This window comes from Emydura macquarii, unplaced genomic scaffold, assembly GCF_026122565.2.
Source record: "Emydura macquarii macquarii isolate MOO-44397 ecotype Brisbane River unplaced genomic scaffold, CSIRO-AGI_Emac_v2 contig_2617, whole genome shotgun sequence".
Lineage (NCBI taxonomy): Eukaryota > Metazoa > Chordata > Testudines > Chelidae > Emydura > Emydura macquarii.
The window spans coordinates 251,366-276,679 of record NW_027132754.1 but is presented as its reverse complement, the minus strand read 5'-3'; the positions used below and the strand labels follow the sequence as shown (position 1 = coordinate 276,679).

The 25,314-nt window shown below is 56.2% G+C and overlaps 1 protein-coding gene across 4 annotated transcripts in view; it reads right to left on the bottom strand.

The window, feature by feature from the left end:
- Window positions 1–4,316: 4,316 nt before the first annotated feature.
- The window catches only part of PRKACA (protein kinase cAMP-activated catalytic subunit alpha), a 44,737-nt gene continuing 23,739 nt past the window's right edge, over window positions 4,317–25,314 (bottom strand). For 3 of the 4 annotated variants that reach the window (XM_067563802.1, XM_067563803.1, XM_067563805.1), the window contains exons 2-10: window positions 14,675–14,736; window positions 13,421–13,549; window positions 13,133–13,231; window positions 10,960–11,042; window positions 10,085–10,211; window positions 9,760–9,855; window positions 9,508–9,630; window positions 7,145–7,309; window positions 4,317–6,348 (exon numbers count right to left, since the gene is read on the bottom strand). In XM_067563802.1, the coding sequence (XP_067419903.1) occupies window positions 6,223–6,348; window positions 7,145–7,309; window positions 9,508–9,630; window positions 9,760–9,855; window positions 10,085–10,211; window positions 10,960–11,042; window positions 13,133–13,231; window positions 13,421–13,549; window positions 14,675–14,736 (1,010 nt within the window). In that variant the 3' untranslated portion in view covers window positions 4,317–6,222. Of the gene's footprint in view, window positions 6,349–7,144; window positions 7,310–9,507; window positions 9,631–9,759; window positions 9,856–10,084; window positions 10,212–10,959; window positions 11,043–13,132; window positions 13,232–13,420; window positions 13,550–14,674; window positions 14,737–21,646; window positions 22,101–25,314 lie in introns of those variants that run through there. The other variant, XM_067563804.1, reaches the window with a different exon arrangement.

The window sequence follows — 25,314 nt, the reverse complement described above, 5'->3', positions numbered from 1 at the left end:
CGAGGCTTAAGGAGGCGCCGCTGCCCACAACCTCCCTTCCCCCTGGTCGCTTAAGGTGGAGCCGGGGAGTTCCGAGTCTCAGTGTGTCCCGGCTCCCTCACCAACTACTCCCCAGAGCCTGCCCCTCCCCGCCTTCCTGACCCCCAACAGCAGCCCGCTCTGCTTACCCCGCCCCCCCCCCCAGCATTCACCCCCGCCACTTCCCCTCCCCCCGACCCACCGCTAACTTCCCCCTCCCCTTCCTGACCCCCCCACACCTGCCCCCTTGCAGCCTCTCCTGCCTACTCCATCCCAGGACAGTCTCTGCCCCCTTTGCCCCCTCCCGAGGGGCTGAGCTAGTCCCCATCTCCCCCCCACTCCGCCCACCCTCCCCCAGCCATCAACCCCCTCCCCGCCCGGAGGGCTGGGCCCATGGCTCCGCCTGCGGCTGGCTGCGCCTGGGGATGCTGCAGAGGGGAGGTTGCTGGAGACTCGCCCCTTTAGGGGATGGAAAGAGGGGGAGGCCATGGGGTGGTTGCATGCCTCTCCCCCCCCCCCCCCCGCCCGCCCCTCCCGCCGGCAAGCGGGGCTCCAGGTTCCCGGGGGAAATAACGCTGGGTCCCCCCAGCTGGGTCCCGGCTCAGCAGGGCTCAGAACGGGGCACGGAGCCTTTCTCCACTAGGGGGCGCCAGTCCGGGCCCAGGACAGGGGCCAAGCTGGCTGTGGGGGATGGGACACGGGGGCCTTTCTCCACTAGGGGGCCCTGCCGGGAGCAGTTCAACTCTTACCCGCCCGGTGCTGCAGCCGCCGGGGCCCCGCGGCTGCAGTTCAGCCTGGCTCCCGGCAGATGGGCCGGTGGGCTCCCTGGTCCGCAGCCCGCCGAGCCGGATCCGGAGCCCCCGGGGGCCAGGAGCTCCTGGGGGGTGGGGTGCACCTTTCCGCTGAGCCACAGGGAGGGCAGGGCCCCACCCCCGGGCAGCCCCAGCCGGGCCTGGCTGCTTGTCCACGCCTCCCGTGGTAGGGTTTTGCAGAGCCGGCGCGGACCCGCACCAGCCACTTTGCCTCGCTCCGGGGGCGGGCGCCCGCTGAAAATGCCACTCAGCCCGGAGCGCGCAGCCCCATGGCGGGTGCGCTGGGTTTGCACCGAGCAGCGCTGCCGCTCAGCTGGCGGGGGCCCAGCCGCCTCGTGCCATTGGAGTCAGTGGGGCCAGCCCCCCCAGCTGCTGTCAATCAGCGTCACCCCATTAGCGTCAACAGAGATGAGAGATTGATGCTAGGTGAGGATCTGGCCTCTTCCCCAGCTACCAGCCTCAACCAACGGCCCCTGGGGGAGGGGGCCAGGCCCAGCCCAGCCCGCCTGGGGATCAGGCATGGTGACGGAAGTGGGGGTGCAGAGAGAGGAGAACGCCAGCCTCGGCTGGTATTACTTTGTAGCTGGGGAAATGAGGCACAGAGGAAGGACTGCGGTCACACAGCCGCTGGCACTGAACCCAGGAGTCCTGACTTCCAGGCCCCGCCCTCCCCTAACCACTAGATCCCACTCCCCTCCGGCGCCAGGACTAGAACCCAGGAGTCCCGGCTCCCAGCCCTTCCTCAGTAGATCCAGTCACAGAACTGGGGATAGAACCCAGGCGTCCCAGCACCCCCTCCCCCCCCACTTTAACCCGTAGAATGTGATCCCCTGGCATTGCTGGAGATGGTAGCAAGTCCAGGATCAATCCTCTGCCCTCTGATCGGGGTGGGCGTGTGTGGGATCAAGGAGGGGCCTGGCTTCAAGCTTGCTAATCATGAAAGGCATCCAAAATGGGGGATGGGGACAGTCTGCAGAGACGTAGCCAACATAGACGGGCTGGAGAAAAGGACTTGGAGAATCCGGACTCCTGGGTTCTATTTCCAGCTCTGGGAGGAGGAGTGGTGTCTAGTGGTCAGGGTGGGAGGCTGGAAGCCAGGACGCCTGAGTTCTTTCTGTGCTCCACTCAGTAAGAGGGGACTAATACCGGACTCACTTGTATTAAAGATGGTCACTCTGCCCTCTGCTTGGCTTTAAAGAAAGGCACTAAAAGTAGTTTGGATCCAACGCCCGCCTCCCAAGATCCTCTGCCAATTTTTGTGGCTTTACCCCCACCTTTCCCTTTTCATGCCCCACATTCATGTAAGACCCATGCGAGACAAACTGGGGGATCTGCCCCTAGACAGACAGCAACAGGGACCAGAGAAAATGCTGCAAAGCATAAACTGGGGAAAACGCATTGCCACCCACAACCAGTCACCGCTAACGAGATGGGCCTCAAAACAAATCTTGAGATTGGCTTCAAAATCATGAGCTTTTATAAAGAGTGGGTGGGGTGTGTTTATTCACGTCCCGGTGCTGGAACCTTTCAAAGGCCACATGACTCAAGTTTTTCCCTGCCTTGAAGAGGGCTAGCCGGATAGGGTTTTCCACCTGAGGACATTAACTGGACAAGCAGGAATATAGCTACTCCGGTCAAACTTCCCCACGCTCTGACTGCTTTTTAAAAAAAGCAGGGAGGCTGGCAGAATGTGGTGACTGGTGCTTTAAGAAACCCCCCCCCCCCACACACACACACACACAAGTGGTGCCAGCCCTGTGCCCAAAGCACAAAGGTTGCTAGGAGTAACAATATGAAGGTTACATTAAAAAATTGCAGCAAGCTCATTTGTACAAGCAGCGGCAGCCAGGGGCAGAGCTGGGCAGGAGTTTTATCGCCAGAAAAATGCTGGTTTATTGACAACAAAACTTCAGAGCCAGGGACTGGTTTCAATGAAAGGTTTCTCAGGTCAAAACAAGACCCCCCATAACCCAGGGGTTTGGTCACACACCTTTGTCGTGGAAGACCCAGATTCAAGGCCCTGCTGACTCACTCCAGTGCAGACTGGGAACAAATTTCAAAACCTCAAATTCTTCCATGAATCACAATTGTTTTTCAGGCAGATGGCCTGATAGCACTTGGAACCCCATTGTGCAAGGGGCTGTACGGAAGGATTTATCTACTCCTAAAAGTGAATGAGGATTTCTTTGATTTTATTCCTGATAAACTGCCTTTCATTCACAGGGGTTTCTCCTCTCCCCCCCCCCCCCCCCCAAACACACACTGAATTAGCTGGTGTCTCACCAATCCCCTTTTGAAGCAGATTAACACACATGGAAAGAGTTACTCTGCCCTAAGGAAGGTATGGACATAGCCACGGCAGCCTGGCTGTTCACCTCTCCTGACCCAGGATCATAAACGGATAGATTACAGTTTCAGACAGGATCACTGTGATCGCCTAGTTTGACCTGTGTAACACTTCCGCCTCAACTCCTGCTTGAATTAGAGCAGATCTTTAAGAAAAACCTCCCCTCTTGATCTGAACAGCATCAGTGACAGAGACTCCACCACAGCTCTTGGTGAATTATCCCAATGGTTAATTACCCCACCACCCCAGTTAAAAATCTGCCTTTTTCTTGTCTGATTTTTTCTAGTTTCCACTTCCAGCGCCTGGCTCTCCTTAGACCTTTGTCTGCTAGTGTGACAAGCAAATTATCAGCGTTTTATTCCCCATGTATATGTATTTCTAGACAGAGATCAAGGCCTTCTCTTTAATAAGCTAAATAAATTGCGCTCCCCGCATCCCAGCATGAGGCAGATTTTCCATTCCTTTAATCGTTCTCATGGCGCCTCTGTGTCACTCCAATTTTGCAACATCCTTCTTGACTGGTGGGCACCAGAACTGGCCAGGGTATTCCAGCAGCAGCCGCACCCCCGCCAGCTACAGAGGTAAAATAACCCCTCCGCTCCTACCTGTGATGCCCCTTTATACATGGACCAGATGCCACCTTGCCATTTAAGTGCTGACCCTCGCCCTTCCGCGATTCCAACTCGAGGTCAGTTCACGTAGCGCTGGGGTTTCCACGTGATGGGTCCCACATCCCATCCCTGATTTACTCCTTTGGTCTCTGGGGAGAGGAACAGCTCCCAGCTCATCCCAGCAGCAATGACTGACGCCGAACCCCGAGAGCCGCACACCCCATACGCCGGCCCGGTTTTTTTTTTTTTTTTTTTTAAACAAAACTTTATTGGTAATTGTTTCAAATATGTTTACAACAAAGCACACTGTTAAAGAGGAAGTAGTGGGTGGGTTTTTTTGTTGGGTTCCCCCCCCAGTGAAACAAGTTTTGTCGGATTACAGACGTGGTTCCCAGGGCGGGGCGGATGACGTCCCCACCTTCTAGATGGGGCTCTCAAGCTTCTTTGTGGGAAAGGGTTTTTGTTTTGGGGGGGTGGGAGGCAAGCCACCAGGCTCTCCCCCCTCCGCTCCCGACAGCGCTCGTGTAGTTATAATATATATATATATAATTTATCTATGAAACCAAAAGAGGCTCACACACCTCCGCCCCGGAGAGAAACAAGAAAATCAACCGGCTGGTGAATGCACACAGTGGGGGAGACGGGTTGGGTGGGTTAGGGGAGGACCACCACGATGATGCACTGCGTTGGGGGTGGGGGGAGGATAAGAAAAGAATCAGACAGGAGGAAGAATAAATGAACAGAACAAGAGCCCCCACCCCACCCCCCCGCACACCCCCCAAAGCAGGATCATGGCTAGGTATCAGCACATCCTCCCCCCACCCTGATCTCTTGTTGGAGGGGCTAAACACGGTTTAACCCCCCCACCCCAATCACAGATCTAACAGGGTTGGCTGCTGTGCGCGGGGGGCAGCTGGGGTCAGGTCAGAGTCAGGGGGCTTATGGACTGGTTGGGATCCTGTGTTCCTTGCCCCCACTTTAACCCCATTTTCTGGTCTCTCCTCTCCCTTTGTCATTTTAAAATGTAGATCGACAGCATAAAATCCAAAGTGTGGAACAGAGCACCAGAAAGATTGTGGAACCCCCCCCCCCAAAAAAAAAAAAAAAATGCTTTCAGGTTACTTCCACAGGGCACCATTTGGCCTGAGCCGCCCCCACCCTGAAACACAAGAAGACAGGTCGAAAGGGGAGGATGGGGGGCAGCTGCTCACATTCAAAGCCCAGATTCAAGAGGCAGCATTTTATTTCAGAGAGGAGTTAAAAATCCAAAACCCACCAGGGAGATTCCCTCTCCCAGCACCTCCGCTCCAGCCCAGATCTCCCCCTGTCAGTGTAAGAAACCCCCAAACCAGATATCCTGCAGAGAGCAGCGGGGTGGGGAAATACTGTCAGTTTCTACCTGAAAAACCGGATTTATATATTTTTCCTTGCTAAAACCTGGACATTCAAAGTTTGGAAAGTTAAAATTCCTGGTGTGGGAGTGGCTGGGGGCAGGAGAGGATAGGGAGGTGTCATCGGGAGTGGGGGGGGGCTGATGTAGGGTAAATTAACCCAGCCCCCCCACCTGGATTTTTAAAACTTCTTCCCTCCCCCATCCCCCCAAAGGAAATTAAGGTTTAATTTACTTATTTTTAATTTTAAAAAAATGGAGCCAAACCCCCCACCCCACCCCTGCCAAAAAAAAAAAAAAAAAGTTTATAAAATGAGACAAGATTTCCCTCCTCCTCTCTCTTTCCAAATTGGTGGTGGGGGGATTTAAAAATCCCACCCCCCCCCAATGCCCAGAGGGGATTCAAAGCTTTTCTTGGAAGCCAAGATGCTGATATGCCATGAGGGTAGGTGTTGGGGCATCTTTGCCCCACCTCCTGCTCCCAGAAGCCTTTGCAAATAGCCATGAAAATCATGTGTGTGGGGGGGGGATTGATGGCAAAATACCCCTCCCTCATACCCTCCCCCCCAAAAAAACCTAAAAGCCACCACTAAAGCTGGCCAGGATTGTCAGGGTGCTGCACAAGTGGATGGGGGGGCAGTGAGGGGGCTGGTGATCCAATCAGTGTGAGGGGGTGGAAAGTAACTAGTGAGTGTGTGTGTGTGTGGGGGGGGAAATCTGTTTGATGATGAGAGCTGCTCTGGGGGAGGGGCTGCAGGCTTGTGATGGCTGGGGGTGTGGGGGGAAGCCTGTGTATGGGGGGGCGGGAAATCAGGGGTGCACATAGGGGTAAGTCAGACTCCTGCTCTTCTCTACTGTCGTTTGCTTTGTACAGGTTTAGAATAGGGGGTCTCCTGCTCCCCCCCCAATCAGATCCAGGCAAATCCCTACCCCCCCGCCCACAAAAATAAAACACACAGGCAAGGAATTGTGGCCTTTCTGCTGATCAGATCCAACCCCGCCCCCGCCTGCTCTGCGCGCGCCCTCCCGGGGGGGCCGCTGACCCTAGAACTCAGCGAACTCCTTGGCGCACTTCTCAGTGATCGAGACCCGGATCTCCTCTTCCTCGTAGTCGTCGAAGTTACTTGTGTCGCCGGGGCCTTTGCACTTTGGTATAAAGGGAGCTTCCACCTGCGGAGGGAGGGAAGCTTAGGGATGAGGAGAGGGATCAAGATTTGTATAGCGCCCCCCCCCCCCCCACACACACACCTGGGGCTGGCTGCTAGGGGTGCAGGATCAGGCCCCAACTTTGCAACCAGGCAGGCAAGGGTCAGTCCCCCCAACTCCCTACTATCCAGCCAGAATCCCCCCCACTCTGCAATCATGGAGGGGGAGCCAGCACCCCCTTAGGAGCCCAGGATCAGGGTCCTCAGCACCATTAAAAGATACAGGATTGGGCCCCTTAGCAACCAGGTGGGATGCAGGATCAGCGCCTCCCCAAGCCCCTTTTTAATCTAACCAGAACCCCCTCCTCCCACTTTGCAATCATGGAAAGGTGGGGGGTCATGACCCCTTTCGGTGCCCTGTAACAGCGCCACATGCGTCATCAGCAGGGTTTGAATCAGGACCTTCAGCACAGCCCTCTCCCACCGGAGCTAGCGCCAGTAATGCCATTAGCTGGTGGCAGCAGTAGTAGGCTGTTATCCTCAGGGAAGAGGGACAGGACTGTGCCACCATGTTACAAACGAGTGACTGGGGGCTCCCTACTTTAAACCAATACAGTGGATGGTCATCTCTCCCCCTAGTGGTTGGATCCAGCCACAACACCCTGCTATAGGGTCCTACCAACTGCGCTCCTAGAGGCCGGGATACTGATGATCCCAGGTTCAATTCCTTTCCTTAAATTTCCTTTCCAAGGGAGGCTGCACGTGCCGGGGAGTGACCCAGGCTCTCCTCTGCCCGCCCCCGGCTGCCAGCCCTCTCCTACCTTCCTCTGGTAGACGGCGATCCAGTCAGTGGTAGCAAACCACTTATGGTTCTTGATGTCGTTCACCCCGTTCTTGAGGTTGCCAAAGCGTTTCGTTAGGTCCACCTGCAGCAGGTTCCGGAGCAGGTCCTTCAGGTCCGAGCTGAAGTGAGATGGGAACCGGACCTGGGGCGGGGAGGAGAGACAGGGTCGGCGGTTAACTGCCCTGCCCTAGGGCCAGATTCATAGCCACAACAGGGCCAGAAGAGAGCATCTCTTGTAGTCCAACCTCCTGCACGACAGGCCGGAGAGCTTCCCTGAATTAATTCCTGTTTGAGGCAGAGCAGATCTTTTAGAATCTTTTAGGATCCGGCCCATCTGGATGTTAAACTTGCCTGTGATGACAAATCCCCCACGACCCTTGGTAAATTGTTGTCCTGGTTAATTATCCTCACTGCTAAAAATCAGCACCGTATTCCCAGCTGCCTTTGTCCGGCTTCAGCCTCCAGCCGTTGAACGGTGTTAGACCTTCGGCTGCTAGATGGAAGAGCCCGTTATCAAATCTTTGTTCCCCATGTAGGTACTTCTGGACTGGGTGAATTCAGGGGTGAATCTTCTCGTTCACAGATCGAGCTGCTGGAGCATCTCGCCATCGGGCAGGTTTTCCGATCCTGTCACCGTTCTCACGGCACTGACCCCTCTCCAATTTCTCAACATCCTGCTTGAACTGGACATAGGGGAGGACTCCTGACTTCTATCCCCAACTCTGGACGGGGTCTAGTGGGTTACAACAGGGGGCTGGGAGCCAGGACTCCGGGGTTCTCACCCGGATGCTGCTACTGGCCCTCCGTGCCTCAATTTCCCCAGTTGTAAATTGGAAGTGGGGCTATCCCATCCTCCTGGATGGGCTGTGAGGATTCCAGGAAACACCAACGTACAAAAAAATAACCCTCACACACGTCTGCTAACGAAGAGGCTTTGAGGAGAATCCTCTCCAGATCCTTGTCCGTTTCAGTTGATTGTGAGTCACGTCACTATCGGCTTCCCCTGGGTTGGCACCTTTTGGGGGGAGGCTCACAAAGCAATGGGGAGAGAGAGGTCCAGCTGTGCTGAGGTCCCGGCCTATTCTGCTGGCCAGGGCTGCCTCAGCCTCCCCTTGTGCTCCCCTGCTGCCTCGTCTTATACTGAGCTTGTCAGCTCTTTGTTCTGTGTCTGTACAGCCCCTAGCACAGAGGGGTCCTGGGCCATACCTGGGGCACCTAAGCACTAGCATAATACACTTATAATGTACAGCCCCTGGCACAGGGGGGTCCTGGGCTACATCTAGGGCACCTAAGCATTAGCATAATACACTAATAATGTACAGCCCCTAGCACAGAGGGGTCCTGGGCTACCCCTGGATTCCTAGGCACTACCGTAATACACCTAATAATGTACAATACAAGCAGAATGGGGTCCTGACCCATGCCTTGGCCTTGTAGGCACTACCATAATACACCTAACAACAACAACAACAAGCCCTTTAAAAACACTCCAGGACAATGAGATTGACAATGAGACAAGAAAGTGGCTGGGGCGGAGGCAGGGGTGCGGCAGCTGAGGACTGACATGGGGCTGAAACGGCTAATTAACAGCAGCCCCTCTACCTAGCTCTTACTGAACACATTTCCCTCCATAGATCTCAAAGCAGGGCTGTTCCATCACTATCCTCATTTCATAAATGGGGAAACTGAGGCACAGGGAGGGGCAGTGACTTGCCCAGGGTCACCCAGCAGGTCGGTGGCAGAACCAGGAACAGATCCCAGGTCTGCTCAGTTCCCGCTATTCCACACAACTTTTTTTTTTTAAAACCCCACTAGGTTTAAAGCGGACTGTGTCCGACACGAGTGCTTTGAGATCCTAGGCGAAAAGGCACTGGGGTGAGCAGGGGAATATTATGGGCTCCTGGTTACTATGGCGATGAGTGCTCTAGCAGTGGCTGGAGATGACTGATGTATTTAAGGAAAGTTTAGTCTTGAAATGTAGCCGGGTCTGTGGGTTTTTTGCTTTCAGTTTTCTTATACATGGTCGTGAATTGTACCCGCTCCAGGAATCCCTGGAGATAGAGGAAGCACAACGGTGGTGCGGTGGGGGACCGAGTCCATGTGTTGGAGAACAAGGGTACGTGGCAAGGGAGCAATGGGGGAGCATGGGAGGGCGTGGGGGGTACCCCGAGTGGGGGAGGGCGCAGCATGTGAGCATCTCTCCGATCAGTCACCGAGACCTGCCTGGCACACCCCCTATTGCTGGTGAACCCCAGCAAAAGTGTCTCCCCCTCACCCCAGCAAGCTGGAGCCAGGTGCAGGGCCCCACCTCAGAGTCCCGCCCGCCACCCCCTCAAATACCTTGCCAGAGACAATCTTTTCATAGATCTGAATGGGCTGGTCCGCGAAGAATGGGGGGTAACCAGCCGCCATCTCGTAGATGAGGACGCCCAGGGCCCACCAGTCCACAGCCTTGTTATAACCCTGTAAGGGGAAAGCAGGCCGGGGTCACACACCGAACATCTGGGGGGGGGGGGGGGGGGGGCAGGGGGAACAGCCCGGTGGCCAGGGCTCAGATAGAGGACAGGCAGTGACAGACCCTCCCCAGCTCACCTTGCTGAGGATGATCTCGGGTGCCAGGTATTCTGGGGTCCCACACAGGGTCCAGGTTCGGCCTTTCACCCGCTTGGCGAAACCAAAATCCGTCACCTGGAGCCAAAACACAGAGAGGAGAGAGGTTGGATCAGTCACAACAGCAGTAGGGGAACGGGGGGCAGACGGCAGATGTTTTCTGGCTGCCTGAGGTTTCTGGGCGTGTCTTGGCTTGGGGTAGAGGAAGGTGGCAGAGAGAACCATGGGCAGGGAGGAGATCACGCTCCGGGGAGCCAGTGCCGGGATGTGGAAGGGAAGGAGGGAGGGAGACAGAAGGCAGTGTCACCTCAATGTAGCCCTGCTGGTCGATCAGGAGATTCTCTGGCTTCAGGTCTCGGTAGATGAGATCCAGCGAGTGCAGATACTCAAAGGTCAGGACGATCTGAGCAGCGTAGAACCGGGCGTGAGGTTCACTGCAACGAGGTGGGAGGAGAACGTGGGCATCCCCGGGCTAGAGCCTCCCCACCTCAGCACCCTTGGTGCTTCTAGCCCCCCTCCTCCCCCACCTTCACCTTCCTTATAGATCCTTGCCCCATCTGGCCTGGCAACCCCAGGCAAGGTGCCCCAACCCTTCTAGGCCTGGCGTCCCCATCTCCTGTAGCCAGGCCACTAGCCCTGACACCCCACCATTGCCAGACCCCTGACTCCATCTAACCTGGCAGCCCAGCCCAGCATCCCCCCTCCCCGCCCTCCTCCGGGCATGGACCCCAGCTCCATCAGCCTGGTCCCAGCTAGCCCTGGCATCCCGGCCGCTAGTGCTGGCAGGTTAAGGGCAGGCAGAAGACCTCAGTTGCCCTCCCACAGGGAATCCCTTCCTGACCCATCCAGCAGGGAATCAGTTCATGCCCTGCTGCACCAGGAGCAAAGCCAGCATCGCTGCAGATGCTGCCACTGGATAAAAGGTCTAATCCTCTGCTGAGCCAGGAGCCGCATCATCCCACCTTTACAGACGAGGAAACTGAGGCACAGAGTGATTCTCCCCCCCCCTCCCAGAAGGAGTGAATGGCAGAGGCAGGAACAGGACCCAGGAGTCCTGACTCCTAGTCCGCCTGCTCTAAGTGCTAGGTCCCACTCTCCTCCCTAAGCCAGGCATCTAACCGCCACCCAGCTCTAATCATTAGCGACGCTGTCCCCAGCACCAGCTCCCATGGCAACGCTCACCTGAACCTCCCGATCCGCCGTAGGTGGGAGAACATCTCCCCGCCTGGGATGTATTCCATCACCATGTACAGATTGGAGTTATCCTACAAGGAAGCGCAGCAGCAACTGAGTCCAAGGGATGGCACCGCTCCGGCTCCCCCCACCATCCCGGGGCCTACCACACCGAGGGGAAGCTGCTCAACACCCCCCAGCTCCTTTATTACCCCCACCCATTCCAAGGCGCTAACCCCACATTCCTAAAGGCTCAAGGGAGTTTGATGCATGGGCCTGGCTTCCTCAGAGCACACAGCGCAGTGCACTTGTTGTGTGGGAGAAAACAGCCTACTACTGCTGCCAGCTGCTGCTGTTACTCCTTTAGCTCAAGGGGGAGAGGGTCTGGGCTGCCAAAGGTCCCAGGCCCACACCTGCAGTGGGTGTTGCTGCACAGACATGGCTGGGGACCGGCTCACTAATGAAAGGGCGAGCGGTTTATTCACTTGGCGTATTTAGTGCTAGAGCCCTAGCAGATTTAATCCTCCCCGCACCTCTGGTCCAGGGCCAGGGACCGGAGGGTTCAAGAGGGATTTCCCAGCTCTGACGTTCAGGATCAAAGGGGAAAGCAGTTTAAACCCCAACTGCTGCCAGGTCAGACAGACCAAAAGGAGCGGAAGCAGGAAGTGAAACTTATCAATAGCAGAGTGTGAAATTGACCAGGCTGGCTCCCTCCTCCCAGCAGCTGGAAAGCCAGCCAGCAGCCTCAGGAGTAATTCCACCGAGCCCAGCCAAGTCATTGCGCTGGTGAGACCCCACCCGGCTCAGTGATGAGGTGGTGAGCACTAGGTGCCCCCGCACAAGCAGCAGAAACTGCTGCCCCTGCCCTCAAACCCAGTGTCAATTTCCATCTAACCCTGGAGAGAGGGTACAGCCAGGACCCGGGTAGGGCACCCCTGCTGTCTTCTAAGTGGGCAAAGGGGGCTCAGCTTTGGCAGTTCTGATCTGTGCGACAGGGGCCTTCCTGCCCCTCTACAAACTAGACCAGCCCCAACATGGGACACCCTGTTGGCACCTTGATGGGGCCCAGTCGGCACGTACCAGGCCAGACGCCTAGCTCAGTGGGGTAAATCTGGAGCAGGTGCATTCGTTTCAGTGGAGTTCTCCCACGTTTACACCTGCGGATTCAGCCCGAAGGTATTTAATTTACGCTGCCGTAGGAGAATCGACCTGCCCAGCGAGCCGGCCTGCGTAACAGAAGCCGCTGGCCTCAGTAGCTACTGAGATCTACACAGCCCAGCCCCAGGCAGCCTGCCTGGAGTAAGTGTGACATTTCCATTGTCCCAGCTTCTGCACACACATTAATGCTCTTTAATCCCAGAATGACAAGGGGCCACAGGAAAATGACTCAGCCTGTCCCGGCCTGCTGCTAACGCGCCCATCACCCTAGTGTCCAGGTTCCTGCCGGGGCTGTCATTTATCCTGCAGCCTCCTCTAAGCTGACGTCTATTTGTGGCTACAACCAGCTAACCTCCGGCTTACGGACGAGGAGACAGATCTCGCTTCCGAGCCAGCCCCTCGTTACTCAGATCAGCCAGAGGGAGTGCTGTTGAGCTAGAAAAGGCACAACTACCTTTGCTCTCCCGCCTACACACTGCGTGTAGCTCACGGCCCCAAGATCCAGGTTAAGGGAAGGGGGTTTTATTACAAGGGTCCGAGCCCCATCACCAGGGACCTGAATTTCAGATTTCACAGAAACTTGATTGGGAGGAAACAATCCCACGTGCTGGTTTCAAAGTCTCCACAAAGCCACACGTGTGTGGAGTTAAGGCTTCAGCGGAGGCGATCCAGACCTCACACCCCGGAACCAGCACATGGGAGCTGGCAATGGAAACTGACCAGGAATGAAAGCAAAACTGACCAGGGGGTAAGTGTCACTGTTCAAAAACTGGAGTCAAAAGCAGAACAAAATAAGAGTGACAAAGCGAATGATCCAAACGGATTTTTTCTTAACCCCAAACCTGATCCTAGACGGCACGCCAGGAAAGTTTGCTCTGGGGATACAAAACATGCAGACTGTACCCTTCAATCCCCTCAGCGCAGCTTCAATTTTAAATAGGAAACACACCGAGGGGATTGTGGGAGTTGGGGGGCGGGGGGGAAAGCACAACCCGGGAGGGGCTGGCAAGCGAACGACACCTACCTTGAAAGAATACTCTAGCCTGACGAGGAATGGAAAGTTGACGGCCTGGAGGATGCGTTTCTCGTTGAGGGTGTGCTCGATTTGTTTCAGCTTCACCACCTGCGAGAGAAAAGGAAGGAGCCACATCAGATCTTCCTCTGCCAGTGCAGCACCCCTGGCGCTTCCCCCACACTCCCCTCTCCAGCAAGGCCCTGCATCCCCACATGGGGCTCAGCCCTATATCCCTCCCCCTCACGGGGGATTCCAGGGCGCCAGCCCAGATCTCTGCGGCAGCCTCCAGCATCTCACCTTCTGTTTATCCAGGATCTTCATGGCATAGTGATTCCCGGTCTCTTTGTGTTTCACCAGCATCACCCTCCCAAACGAGCCCGTGCCCAGGGTCTTGATTCGATCAAACTGATCCAAACTGGCTGTGTTCTAGAAGGGGGAACAGAAACCTGAAGGGGAGCCAGACCGATCCTGGGGTCATCAGGAAGGAACGTGCCGAGAGGGAAGCCGCCCAGGACCGTGGGATTTGCACCGCAGGACTAGAGGGGTCTTTAATGACCCTCAAGGGTCGGCGCTTCAGTTTAAAGGCAGCATCTCCAGAGTCAGAGGAGAGCGCCTCCTACTGAGCCCCCCGCTCCCTGAAGCAGATGTCACATGGCACCACCAGAGGGCGCCACAGGAAACAGCTACATTTCTAATGAGACACCGACAAGGGATTCCCGGCTGTTTGGGCAGAACCAAAACCCAGCTCCAGAGGGGTGACCCGTCCAGCTCCATTCACCTGAGGCAGTGGGGTCTGGTGGGTTAGAGGTGGAGGAGGGGCTGGGAGTCAGGATGCCTGGGTTCTAGCCCCCGGTCTGTGAGGAGAGGGAGTGAAGTGTAGTGGTCAGAGGGCAGGAGACGGAGTCCAAACATCTCTGCCACCAACTTCCTAAACCCTCGACCAAGGCCCTTGCCTCTCTGTGCCTCAGTTTCCCCATCTGTGCCATGGTGTTAATGACATGTGGAGGGGAGGATTAGTAAAGTGACAGGGCTGCAGAGGGACCAGCAGTTCTGCCTCAGGAATTACCCGGATGGGTTTCCAGTGGGGATGGACCCAGGGCCTACTCCAAAAGCTTTTCTGTCACCTACAAACTGGAGCACTGCATCCCAGCACCGTGGAGCAAACAGAGGCCCTTTAAAACAGGGTCCCTGTTGGAACAATCCCCCTGGGAGCCAATCTGGGGCTGGGCTGGACAGACAGGCTGGAACCTCGGAAGGAGGCGACATGCCGGATCAAGAGGAGCCCCGCATGGTTGGTACACCAGGGATGACCCTCTCCCCAGCAGAGGGCAGCTGAACCTAGAGAGTTTTTGGTCCTCCAGTTACCAGAGAGCAGATGGGGAGAAAAGCGACGTAGCCCTCTCACCCCCGGCCCCCCAGGTGCAAAAAGAACCCCAGACCCGCAGAGGGAGGCAATGTGGATCAGCGCTGGGGGGCGGGGACTGCACAGTAATGAGCCTGGGGCTGCAGAGGCCGTAATTAGGGGTGCTCGGGGGGTGGGGGGGGCAGTACCTGGGATGGGTTCTCCCATTTCTTGAGGAAGTCTTCTTTGGCTTTGGCTAGGAACTCCTTCACTGTAAGGGAAGCAGAGAGGGAGCAGCATGAGGACCCGGGGGGGAAGGGGTGTCTCCCAGCCTGGTGGACGGAGCTCCCCCTCCTGCCCTGCCCCTCAGCGGAGCTGCATGCACATCGCAAAGGGGTGGGGATTTGAACCAGCAGGACGGCAATGTCTGATTGGCTACAATCAAAGGGTGGCTCAGCTGGGGATTGGTTACAGAGAAGTCCAGGTAGGGGTTCCCACAACACCCCCACCCCGGGGCCTTCCCCAGACACACCGGGGAGGGCTAATGCAGCTCCCCAGTGCCTGGCAAGGGGGCGCACTTGTGCCTCCACCCCACTGCTGAACGTGTCCCTCGGGGGTGCTGATCCTCGCTCCTCGACACCACCCGCACCCCACAAGGAGCCGCTCGTACAACCCTACAACGCCCCGCTGCAGCTGATCACATTGCCCTCAAGGGAGGATAAGAGATCTACTACTGCTGCCAGCAAAGGGAGATTCCCCTCAAACAGTCGAGGCCTGCTTCTCTCCACCATGCAGGCAGCACGCAGCAATGACACCGAAAGCCCACCAGGGGGTGCCCCACGCACGCCTGCAGCAGTGACGCCGCACTGCCTTGCGGCCGCCTGAGAGTCGCAGACCCCGGCTGGGCTTTGCCCACCCAGGGGTTAAACCAAAAGCCACAGCGTGGCTGTTCCCAGGTGCCTGGCTCTCTGGCATCCCACCAGGAGATCCTTGCCAGCCGGGCTCCCTGCCCTCACTGCCAGATCGCAGAACCCTGGAGGCCGGGGGCGGAGGGGGGCGTTCTGCAGCGGCTGGAGAGCTATTTGGTACCGAGAGCCCCTTTTATCCTCACTGCTTCCTGCTGCTCCCGACAGGAACGAATCCCGCAGCTCTTAGCAGCACAAGCACCAGAAGAACCACAGAGGAGCCCGAGCTGCCCGCGGGAACTGAATGTCTGGCTGCAACAGCCCCGCCAAGCCCAGAGCAGCAGCCAGAAGCCAGAGATCGCCCCTCTCCCCCCATCACGGGCTAGTCTCCCCCACACCGGAGGCGTGGAAAGTTAATTGCCAGCCCTGGGATCGGAGGTGCTCAGGCGCTGGGGCGGGGCCAATCGAAAAGCCTCGATACAGATCTGGGCGCTGCGGGTTCTCGAGGGGCCTTAACGGATGGGCCCAGATGGACAACCCAGGGTCCCAACTCTCTACCGCTCACTCTAACCACTACACCCCACTCCCCTCCCAGAGCTGGGGCCAGAACCCAGGAGCTCTCGCTCCCAGCTCTCCCCCCCACCCACCAGTTCTAATTGTTAAATAGCAACGCTTCTGCGGAAACGCAGCAAGAAAGGGCTGAGAAATACAGGGCGAGGACCTGAAATGCACCCGCTAAGCAGGACAACATCCTACAAACCTGATTGCTTCACTGCTGAAGGGAAGGAGAGAAGCTTACGGGATTCCCCCTGATGCCAGAGGGTAAGGCAGGGCAGCCGTTAAAGAGTTAAGGGGATCAGCTATTTGCTGGATAACCACCCCCGCACACCTCCCTTCACCCTGTAATCCCCACAGCTCATCTCCCATGGAGAACCACAGAGGGGGATTGAATTCACGTCTGCTTCCCCCAGACAGGCGCGCGCTTACACACACAGGGAGCCGCGGCTCAGTCTGTCTGACCTACTTTCACTTTGTTTCCTACTCTCTCCGGCTTATTTATAGAAACAGGCTTGGCTTACCAGCCCCCGTCTCCTGCCATGGCTCCCAGCCCTGAGGGGGGAGGACGGGTCCCCCTGCACAGGCAGAGGACATGCGGGGGCAACGTCTCCTCCATGCCAGATAAGACAATTTCCTGCAACGTCCGTGGGCAAACCTCAGGGAATTAAGTTTACAATGAACTCCTAAGCTACGTACAATGAAGGCAAGTGTTTATGTATTATTGTGGGATCGCATGCTGGGTCTCCAGGGGAGACCCGATGGATGGAAACCCTGGGAAGGGCTGAACTTCGAGGGATCATCTGAAACAATGGGACCTTTTAAAGTGAAGTGGCTCTCCCGGGAAGTCCGGGGGAGGGAGGGGTATGCAAATATAATGCCGCTGGTTATGCAAAACCCCAGCCTCTGGAAGCTGAACTCTGAGGAGAAACTTGCAGGCGTGTGGGTTCTCTGGGGGTTTTTAAGATGTTTTCCTGCAATGTTTTTACCTTAGGAATCAATGTGCTTGCTACCAGCTCTGTGGCACCATACACCTGGGGGCGATTATGCTGTTTGCAGTCTCTGAGGAAGGCGGGCAGAGCAGGCCAGCAGAGGCAGACCGACTTGCTGGGAAACTCACAGTGTAAGCAGAGAGCTATGCAGCCTGGAGATAGCCCGGTCAGGAGAGAGACGCCTGTCTCCGCCCAAGAGAGGCGACCGTTGGGAACCAGAAGCCTGAGAATGGGTGCCTTTGTTGGACCGTGATGGGGAAATTCAGGTGCAGTTGCCCTGACGTGCGACACACCCCCTTCGTCGGCTTCATCCACACCAGATCAGTGCCTTGAGAGGGGAGATCAGCCATTCTCCCGTCTTCAGGAGGTCTAGGAAGACGTGTGGGGCTCTGCTAATCAATTACATAAACTGGGGACAATCCCAGACAGCGATGGAGGAGTCTTCTCCGCACCACCAGATTCTCATTCACTTTGCCCACCACTGACAATTTGTTCCCTTTTTGGCCCTGTCTCATTCTCTCTCTCCAAGGTACTGGGGCTGGGCCCCGGCCACCTGGAACCTAAAGCTCTGGGATGGAGACTGTGACCGAAAGCTCTGCTCCTCTAGCCCCATGGCACTTTCTACCATCAGGATGAAGCGCCCACTTGAAACAGACAAAGGGTCCCCCAACCTTCTTCCAGCTCAGAGAACCTCAGAGCGAAACTGACTATGAGCAAGAGAGAAATTGACACCCCTGCGATTTTCAGACAGACCTATGGATCTCCGGGTGTCCTAGTGACACCCCGCTCCCTAGAATCTGATCACCTTCTATGCAAAAGCAATAGTGGGAACAGGGTAACGTTTTCAAAAAGGGCTCACAGGTTTTAGGAGCCTGCATTCCACTGATAGTGGCTCGTAAACAGTGAATGAAACTGGATTTTTCAAATCCCCCCATTTTCATGACCCTGAGGTTTTGTAGCGGTTCCTTTCCCCTTACACACGGTGTCACTTCAGCTGAGAGACCCCCTTTTAAGGCCCATGAAGACATTTCTATCCCTGTTAGTTTTGTCAGATGGCACGAATCTGGCGTATGGAACTAATTGACTGTGTCTAATTAAGCAATAGACTAACACACTGACCTGTGCCAGGATAAATACCAGAGGACAGCTGGCTAATGGAGATGTTTTTATACTTCTAACCTTTTGCGCCACCTTTCAAAGAACTGAGCAAAACTCCTTAATCCTTCTGGGAGCTAGGTACTAGCCCCTTTTTTATGAGCAGGGAAATCAAGGCAGGGAGATGTGACCTTACCCCGTGCTGCGCAGGAAATGGAAGAATTGAGAGGAGAACCCAAGAGTCCTGACTCTCACCTCCTCCTCTGCACTAACCATTAGACCCCATTCCCCTCCCATAGCTGGGAATAGAACCCCGGAGTTCTGATTTGCAGCCCCCCTGCTCTAACCACTAGACCCCACTCTCCATCCCAGAGCCAGGAATCCCAGCTCCCACTCCTTACTCTTACCACTCGATTGCACCCTTGCTTATCACAATGCCATCCAGCCCTCTTGTACACGATGCAGCGTTTCCAATTCATGGCAAGAGGTATTATTAGAATACCTGGTACAGGAATCAGGCCCCAGTACACAGAAAGGAAGATACATTAGAAGGTCGGACCACTTCGGACCACAGATCTGGTTAAAGCCATTTTCTGCAGAAGGGAAATCAGAGCCTGATTCAAATAACAGCAGGGCACATGTCCAGGCACTAGGGGCCTGTAATTAGGACAGATCAGAGTTATCGGAAAGCGAGTTGAGTCTCCTAATCAGAGGGCAGGCTGCTCGTAAAGAGACATGACAAGCTTTAGGCCCAACATTTGTGATTACAGAAACCTAACGCACTCCAGTTTCTGGGTAGCAGGTTCCAATGTCATGCTTCACGCTGGAGTCTCTGGATTTCAAACCAAGTTCAAATTCTTGGTCCTGATCTTCAAGGCACTCCATGGCCAGGGCCGAGGGGGCTCTAAGTGAGCTTAAGACTTTGGGATAAAGATCACGGATGACACGGATGTCCCCTGGTATAACAGCACTCTCTACTATCATGGTGAAGCTGATCTGTGCAGGAGACAGAGCTTTCTCAGCGGCTGGTTACAGACTGTGGAACTACCTGCCACATGAAGTAGGGGCCATCCCAAACCCAGATGCATTTCTTTGACCCACGTTTTCTAACATAAATACAGAGCAACTTGAGTGTTTAAAAGAACCCCTAAAACAAGAAGACACTCCACTGCTCTCAATCCTCCTTCTAGGGAGAAGAGGAGAGAACAAGCCACACGAAAGATGTACAGTCACATCAGTTAATGCACGACTGGAAGGCGTCCAGATACCAGGGTGATGAGCGCTCAGTAAGTACCTGTGCAGGACAGAACAGCCTTGTTTCTGAAATCCAGTTGCTGGATCAGGGCCAGGTCCGTAAAAAAAATAATTGTGCAACACCAAGACCGGGGTAACAAAACATAACATATTTCCATTTGGGAAAGGGGGATTGGTTTGACAAAACTTTCAAGTCCCCGTCCCCAAAATTAGTGTTGGGACCCCAGCCTGGCAAATAAAAGAGGGGAAGTCAGCTAGAAACAAAGTGAAATGGACTAATCTACTTCCACCACGTCCCAGAGGTGCAAAGTGCAGATGAGAGGTTTATAGGGATGCGGTCAACTTGAAATGCAGCCAGCATTTCAAAGAAGGAAAATTCGTTCTGCCGCTTGGAGTGTAACTGACAGGGGGGATCAGGGACTCCACCGCAGCCAATACTAAGTGCTTTAAAGATGGCAACAGCAAGGATCGTTTCATCTGCCACCAAAAGGCAGCCACCTCTGGGGTGAAACATGGCGGCTGTTTAACGTCAGGGTACAACGATGAACAGAGATCCTGTGACGACAGGGAAAATTCAGGGAGGGAGAATGGACATGGGTTAACACCTACCCAACTTCCATCTTTGCGTGCCCCACGCCCCAGTGATGATTCTTGCTGAACATGCTGATGGTTCCCCCATGAGATTGTTCCATTTGCCTCCTTCCCTCTGACCCCTGCCTCATCACCTGCCATCAGGTTCAGGTTTTAAGCCCCTCTTCCCCAGGCCGTTCGGAACCTGTCTCAGCCCCCGGAGCGGTCTGCACTGGATGGCATTTCTGGTCATGGGAGATTTTCCACAGGGACAGCACCTGAATAGGATGGAGTGCGGCGGGGGGAGCTGCATCATGTGAAAGAACCGTCTCTAGTGAAGGCCCAGGGCCGTATTCCGATTCCAGCTACATCCCATCCGACCTCATGCCTCCAGCTACTCCAGAGCCTCAATCTCCCACAGGGTAAATCCAGAGTGAGACCATTTCAACTGGGTGGAAACGATGAGAAGCCACCTCCCCGTCCCGATTCCCTGCCCCATCTCTCCAGTGCTGGTGGCCGAAGGGTTAAACCTAGATCTTCGCTGCCACCAGGGACCCACTGTCTCCCTCTGGTGTGCACCAGGTTTCCAAAACAAAATACTTTATCTCCTTTAATGAGCCCAGTGGGGAAAGAGGCAGAAGGGGGCAAATGATGGAGCTGGAGCGTAACTGATGCAGGGCCTGGCTTCTGCTGTGAAGGATCTTCTGAAGTCTGGCCTGCTTTGAGAGCTAAGACAACCCGGTTTGGCGCACACGGCCCGCGTTACACCCAGCGCCCTCCTACAATTGCAGCAGCTTCTCCTCGCATGTCGCAGGACGCCCCTGCCTCGCCGGCGCTGGGTTTTCACCTCCCATGGGGATTGGTTACAATTATTTCAAGCCCATAACAGGATAGCACCGACAGGTCCCATTTTGCTAGGCCCTGCACAAACAGAACCCACGCTCCCCGCCCCGAAGAACACGTGGCGGCAAGACCACAGCCAAGGCTGCTAATAGAAACGTGCGTCGACAGGCAGCGTCGCCTAATGGCTAGGGTTCTAAGCCCAGCTCAAGTGACCTTGGGCAACTCACTGCCTCGCTGTGCTTCAGTTTCCCCTCCCAATCATGTCTATTTAGACTCTGCGCTCTTCAGGGTGGGGACTGTCTCTGACTAGGAATATGTACAGCACCCTGCACAATGCAGCCCTGATCTCAGGCAGGGCCTAAGAGTTAGCGTAATCTAACCAGATGCAGACAGAGGTGAGGGTTTGGGTCCACGGGGGTTAAACTCACACAGATGCATGAAGCAGATCTCGAGGGAGCTGAACATTGACCAGAACCGGCTCGTGCCTTGCGGTTTCCCCAGATTCACAACCCAAGAGGGCAGGGAAAATCTGGGCGACACAGCAGAGTTCATCTCCAGTTTCTACAAGACGTGGGGTTAATTGCGGCTCAGGGCACAGATCCAGCGCGAAGCCTGGCACAAGCCGCTGCCTCTGCTGGGGAGAGGCCCTGGGCCTGGAATAGCAGGGGGAGCAGTGAGCTGGGAGGAAGACGGCACAGCAGAGTGTGTGTGTGTGTGTGTGTGTGTGTGTGTGTGTGTGTGTGTGTGTGTGTGTGTGTGTGTGTGTGTGTGTGTGTGTGTGTGTGTGTGTGTGTGGTTAGGATCACTCTGTGCCTGCTGTGAGTCAATAGATCCCCTTTGCAGTGGGCAGAGGGGATGGACGCTGGCACTTGAAGCCATCAGGGATACTAAAGGAGGGGAGATGACCATGTGCCCTGCCTGGGATTCCCCCCCTGCCGGATCCCCTCCCCAAATGCCCCCGTCTTACCATCCATGCTGTGGCCCGGGGAGGCCGCCGTTGTGGTTAGGAGGCCATGGCAGGCAGGGAGGGGGGTCCAGCCCGGCGCCTCATGGGGGACTTTGTCCCAGGCAGCAGGAGCAAACACGACCTCTGCTTCGATCCCGGCTTCTCCCGAGAGCCGAGGAGAGACCCGAGCCAGTACAGGGCTGGGCGCAGCTCCAGGGCGTGTCTGCGTGGTGCCACCTCTCCCTCGACCGCATCGGAGGGGACGGGTTTATGCCTGGCTGGAAAGACCCATTGCGGTGCCCGGCTCCTCTTCAAACTCAAACTCCTGTGGTGCCGGGGTCTGTGCCCGTCAGCACCTATTGCCTCAAGAGGGCCCCTGGATACAGCAGCGTCCGCCCCCAAGGTCAGCTTTGTCCCGGACGCCTGAGTTCCCGTTTGCCGCTAGAGGTGGATCTGCCAGTCCCGCTTGCTGGGGGTTGGAGGCAGCAACGCCAACGGCTCCCCACACAGGGGATCAGGCGAGGGCAACCCCCCAAGGTGTCCCTGCCCCTCCCGGTAAGTGGGGCAGCTGGTTATGGAAAGCAGAGCCTGCCCCAGCCCTTCCATGGGTTCTGAGCTCTCGGCGTGAGGACGCGCACACAGGGAGGGGGTGGGGAGGACAGGGACGGAGCCAATCACATGACGGCTGTGCAAATAAAACGAGGCACCACGTCCACGCAGCGGTGCTCCAGGGGTCTATTTATACACACGACAACTGCAGCTGCATCCCCCCTAACTGGGCATCATCCCTCGGGGTGTCTGGACACAGCCCAGTCCCCCACTGCGGGAGTGGGAGAGGATCCCTCAACTCTTCTCGCCCCTCCCCTGCAGCTGCCTCACTGCAACCCCCCATCCCCCCACGAGCTAGGAAAGCCCACCCCGAGGATCTCCAAGCACATCGGAACGCCCACGGCAGGCGATCAACCCGTTTGGGAAAAGTGCGGCAGAGCGAAGGGATTTTGTTGAAGGCCCCGTGGCAGGACGGTGGCAAAAGCAGAACAGAACCCAAGTCCTGTCTCCCAGCCCCTTCCCTGCTCGAACGCACTAGATCACATCCCTTGTGGCCACTAGTGGGCAGCCCACAAAGCAGAGACACTAAACAGGGATCTTTTATCCAGGCTCCCGGACACAGACACACTCAGGGGTTCTCTCTGGTGGGTCACAGCCCAGCTGGCACTACATGGGGTCACCACTAGGGGTCTCCCCTAAGTTCTGGCCTGGAGTGGCATGGAAGGGCTACCTGACACCAGACAAGGCAGCCACCACGAGCACAGGTGTCTGCACAGCACAGTTAACCTGGGATCTTAGCCAGGTTTTAGCCCAACACCCCTACGGGCCACACACAAACCCCTCTGCCCCATCTGGGAGGGGCTTTAAGCTTGGGGGCCAGCCGGCCCAGCAGGGGGCAGGGCAAGGCTAGGTTTCGCTTTTACTCGGCTGGAACTCACCCACTCCGCAGCGAGAACAGAGGCCCAGCCCTCCCGTGCTGACAGTGCCCCAGCGCCTTCCCACAATTCCCCTGCAGGGCAGGCAAGTTTTCCCGCAATTGCCAGGGAAAGAATCCGAGCATCTCAGCACAAAAAGCCAGGGGCTTTTCCCACTCAGCAAGTGCAGAGCCAGTGAGGACAGAGTTTCTCAACCAGGGTTTTGCAGTGTGGCTGCTTGGATCCGGGCGAGGCTATTGGAGGGCTGGTCAGCCCGGCTCACTCTACTGAAGACCCACCCGGAGGTTCCCAGGGGCTGGAAAACTTGCGGTTGATCAGCAAGACCAAAGGTAGCCGAGTCCAAGGGGTTGAGACAGCCACTCTTTTGATCAACACCAAGGACTGAACCGGGGACGTGCAGCGCTAAAGACCGGAGTCTTAATCGCTTGAACTTCACAGCCAAGCTCTGTAGCTGGGGCAGGAACAGATTCGCACTGTCTATGACTCAGGGACACGCAACACACACTGCATATTAGGTTGCCCTCGCCCCTTCTCCCCCAAGGGATCCTGGGTCAGGCTGGTTAAAAGCCCCAGGTAATGCCTAAAAAGCCCTGAGTTTCATCGAGCCATCCCCAGGTATGGTAACTGCGCCCTCGTAGTTAGATAAGGTCCAAGGCATGACTTGAAATCCCTGCCTGACCCCTCACTGGCTCAACCCGAAGCATGTTCATTACATACACCTGGGGATCACGGCAGCCACCTCTGGGGTGGGTCCTGGCAGCTGGTCAACAGCAATGCTGCATGGGGACTGCTCACCTGGCCCTAAAATGCAGCTGCTTCTGGATGGGGACCGCAGCTGGTTAACAGTCACACCGCAACACGAGTGAGAGATTCAGCTGGAACGGCGGGGTGGATTTCAGAGGAGGCGGAATACCCGTAGACACGCTGGGATTTGGTCAGGGTTATTGTAGGACCTGCTCCAAAGCCCACTGAGGTAACGGGGCATCCTGACATTGCTTTGGATGGAGCCACTAAAGGCCCGGAGCGATCAGGGGGCCTGATTGTGTGATCTCAGCCGAGTTATTTTCCAACTCTGAATTGGGGCTGAAGATTGTGTGTGTCTGTGAATTCACCAACGTGCTTTGAAGTTCCTTGGCTAAAAGCTGGCTAACAGCACCGGGCTTCCTGACCCTCCCGCATTTCTGCCAAGGTGCCCGGCTTCCTCAACTCTGGGATATTTTCAGGATCTTTCCGTCCTTGGCAAACGCCATCCGGATCCCCCTCTCTCCCAAGGGAGCCTGCAGCCACACCCTGCACCGAGTCCCCTGTAGTTTCCGACGCTGACACCGACATCCTGCCCCCCCACCACCCCATGGCTCTCGGAACAGATGAAGGACAGAACTTCTTTTGCCGCCGGCCTGGAAAGCTAACGGAGCAGCGGCCCCGATCGATTTCCCAGTGGCCAGATTTAATGCCACACTCAAACACAGCCCTGGAGCCGATCCATGCGTGCAAGGGTAGGGGCCAAAGCTAAAAGCGGGAGAGAGCCCCGCCCTTTGTGATCAATCCTTCACACAGCTGTACCTCAGCTCAGGCAACCACGCTGGGAGACACGGTGTCACATTGGCTTTGTTTCCAAGGGAAGCAGGAGCAACGGCTCTGGCAGAGGAAGAAGAGACTGGAGCAGCATGAGGGGGAAATTCAGGCACATCAGCCAGAGATCCGTTAGCCAGAAGGAGCATCTCCCCCAAGGCAAGCTCCCTCCCTCCGGATGCTTCACTCAGAACTGCAGAGAACAACCCTATGCTACCCCTCAGCACGCCCTTGCTCCAGCCACTAGCTTGTGCTCCCCCTGGAGCTTGGAACAGAACCTGAATCCTGACTCCGTCGCCCCTGCTGTAACCACTAGACAGCACTCGCCTCCCAGAGCTGGGAACTGAACCCAGGAGTCCTGGCTCTCAGTCTGCGGCTCGAGGGAACACCCTCAATGTCCCCAGACAGCTGTTACAAGGACCCACTGCACCCCGATGCTGTGGCACCTCTGTACCCCCCCAGCCCAGCCCAGCCACCAGCCCACGTACAATCTCTGCTCTTTGCTGGTGCGAGAGCTGCCATCTTGGCTGGCGCGTGGGGGACCGAACCGGGGACCTCAAGAGAGAAAAGTAGGAGCTGCTCCCGCTTAAGCTAAAAAGTCCCAGTTCCCTCGGCAGGCCTGTAAGATTCCTC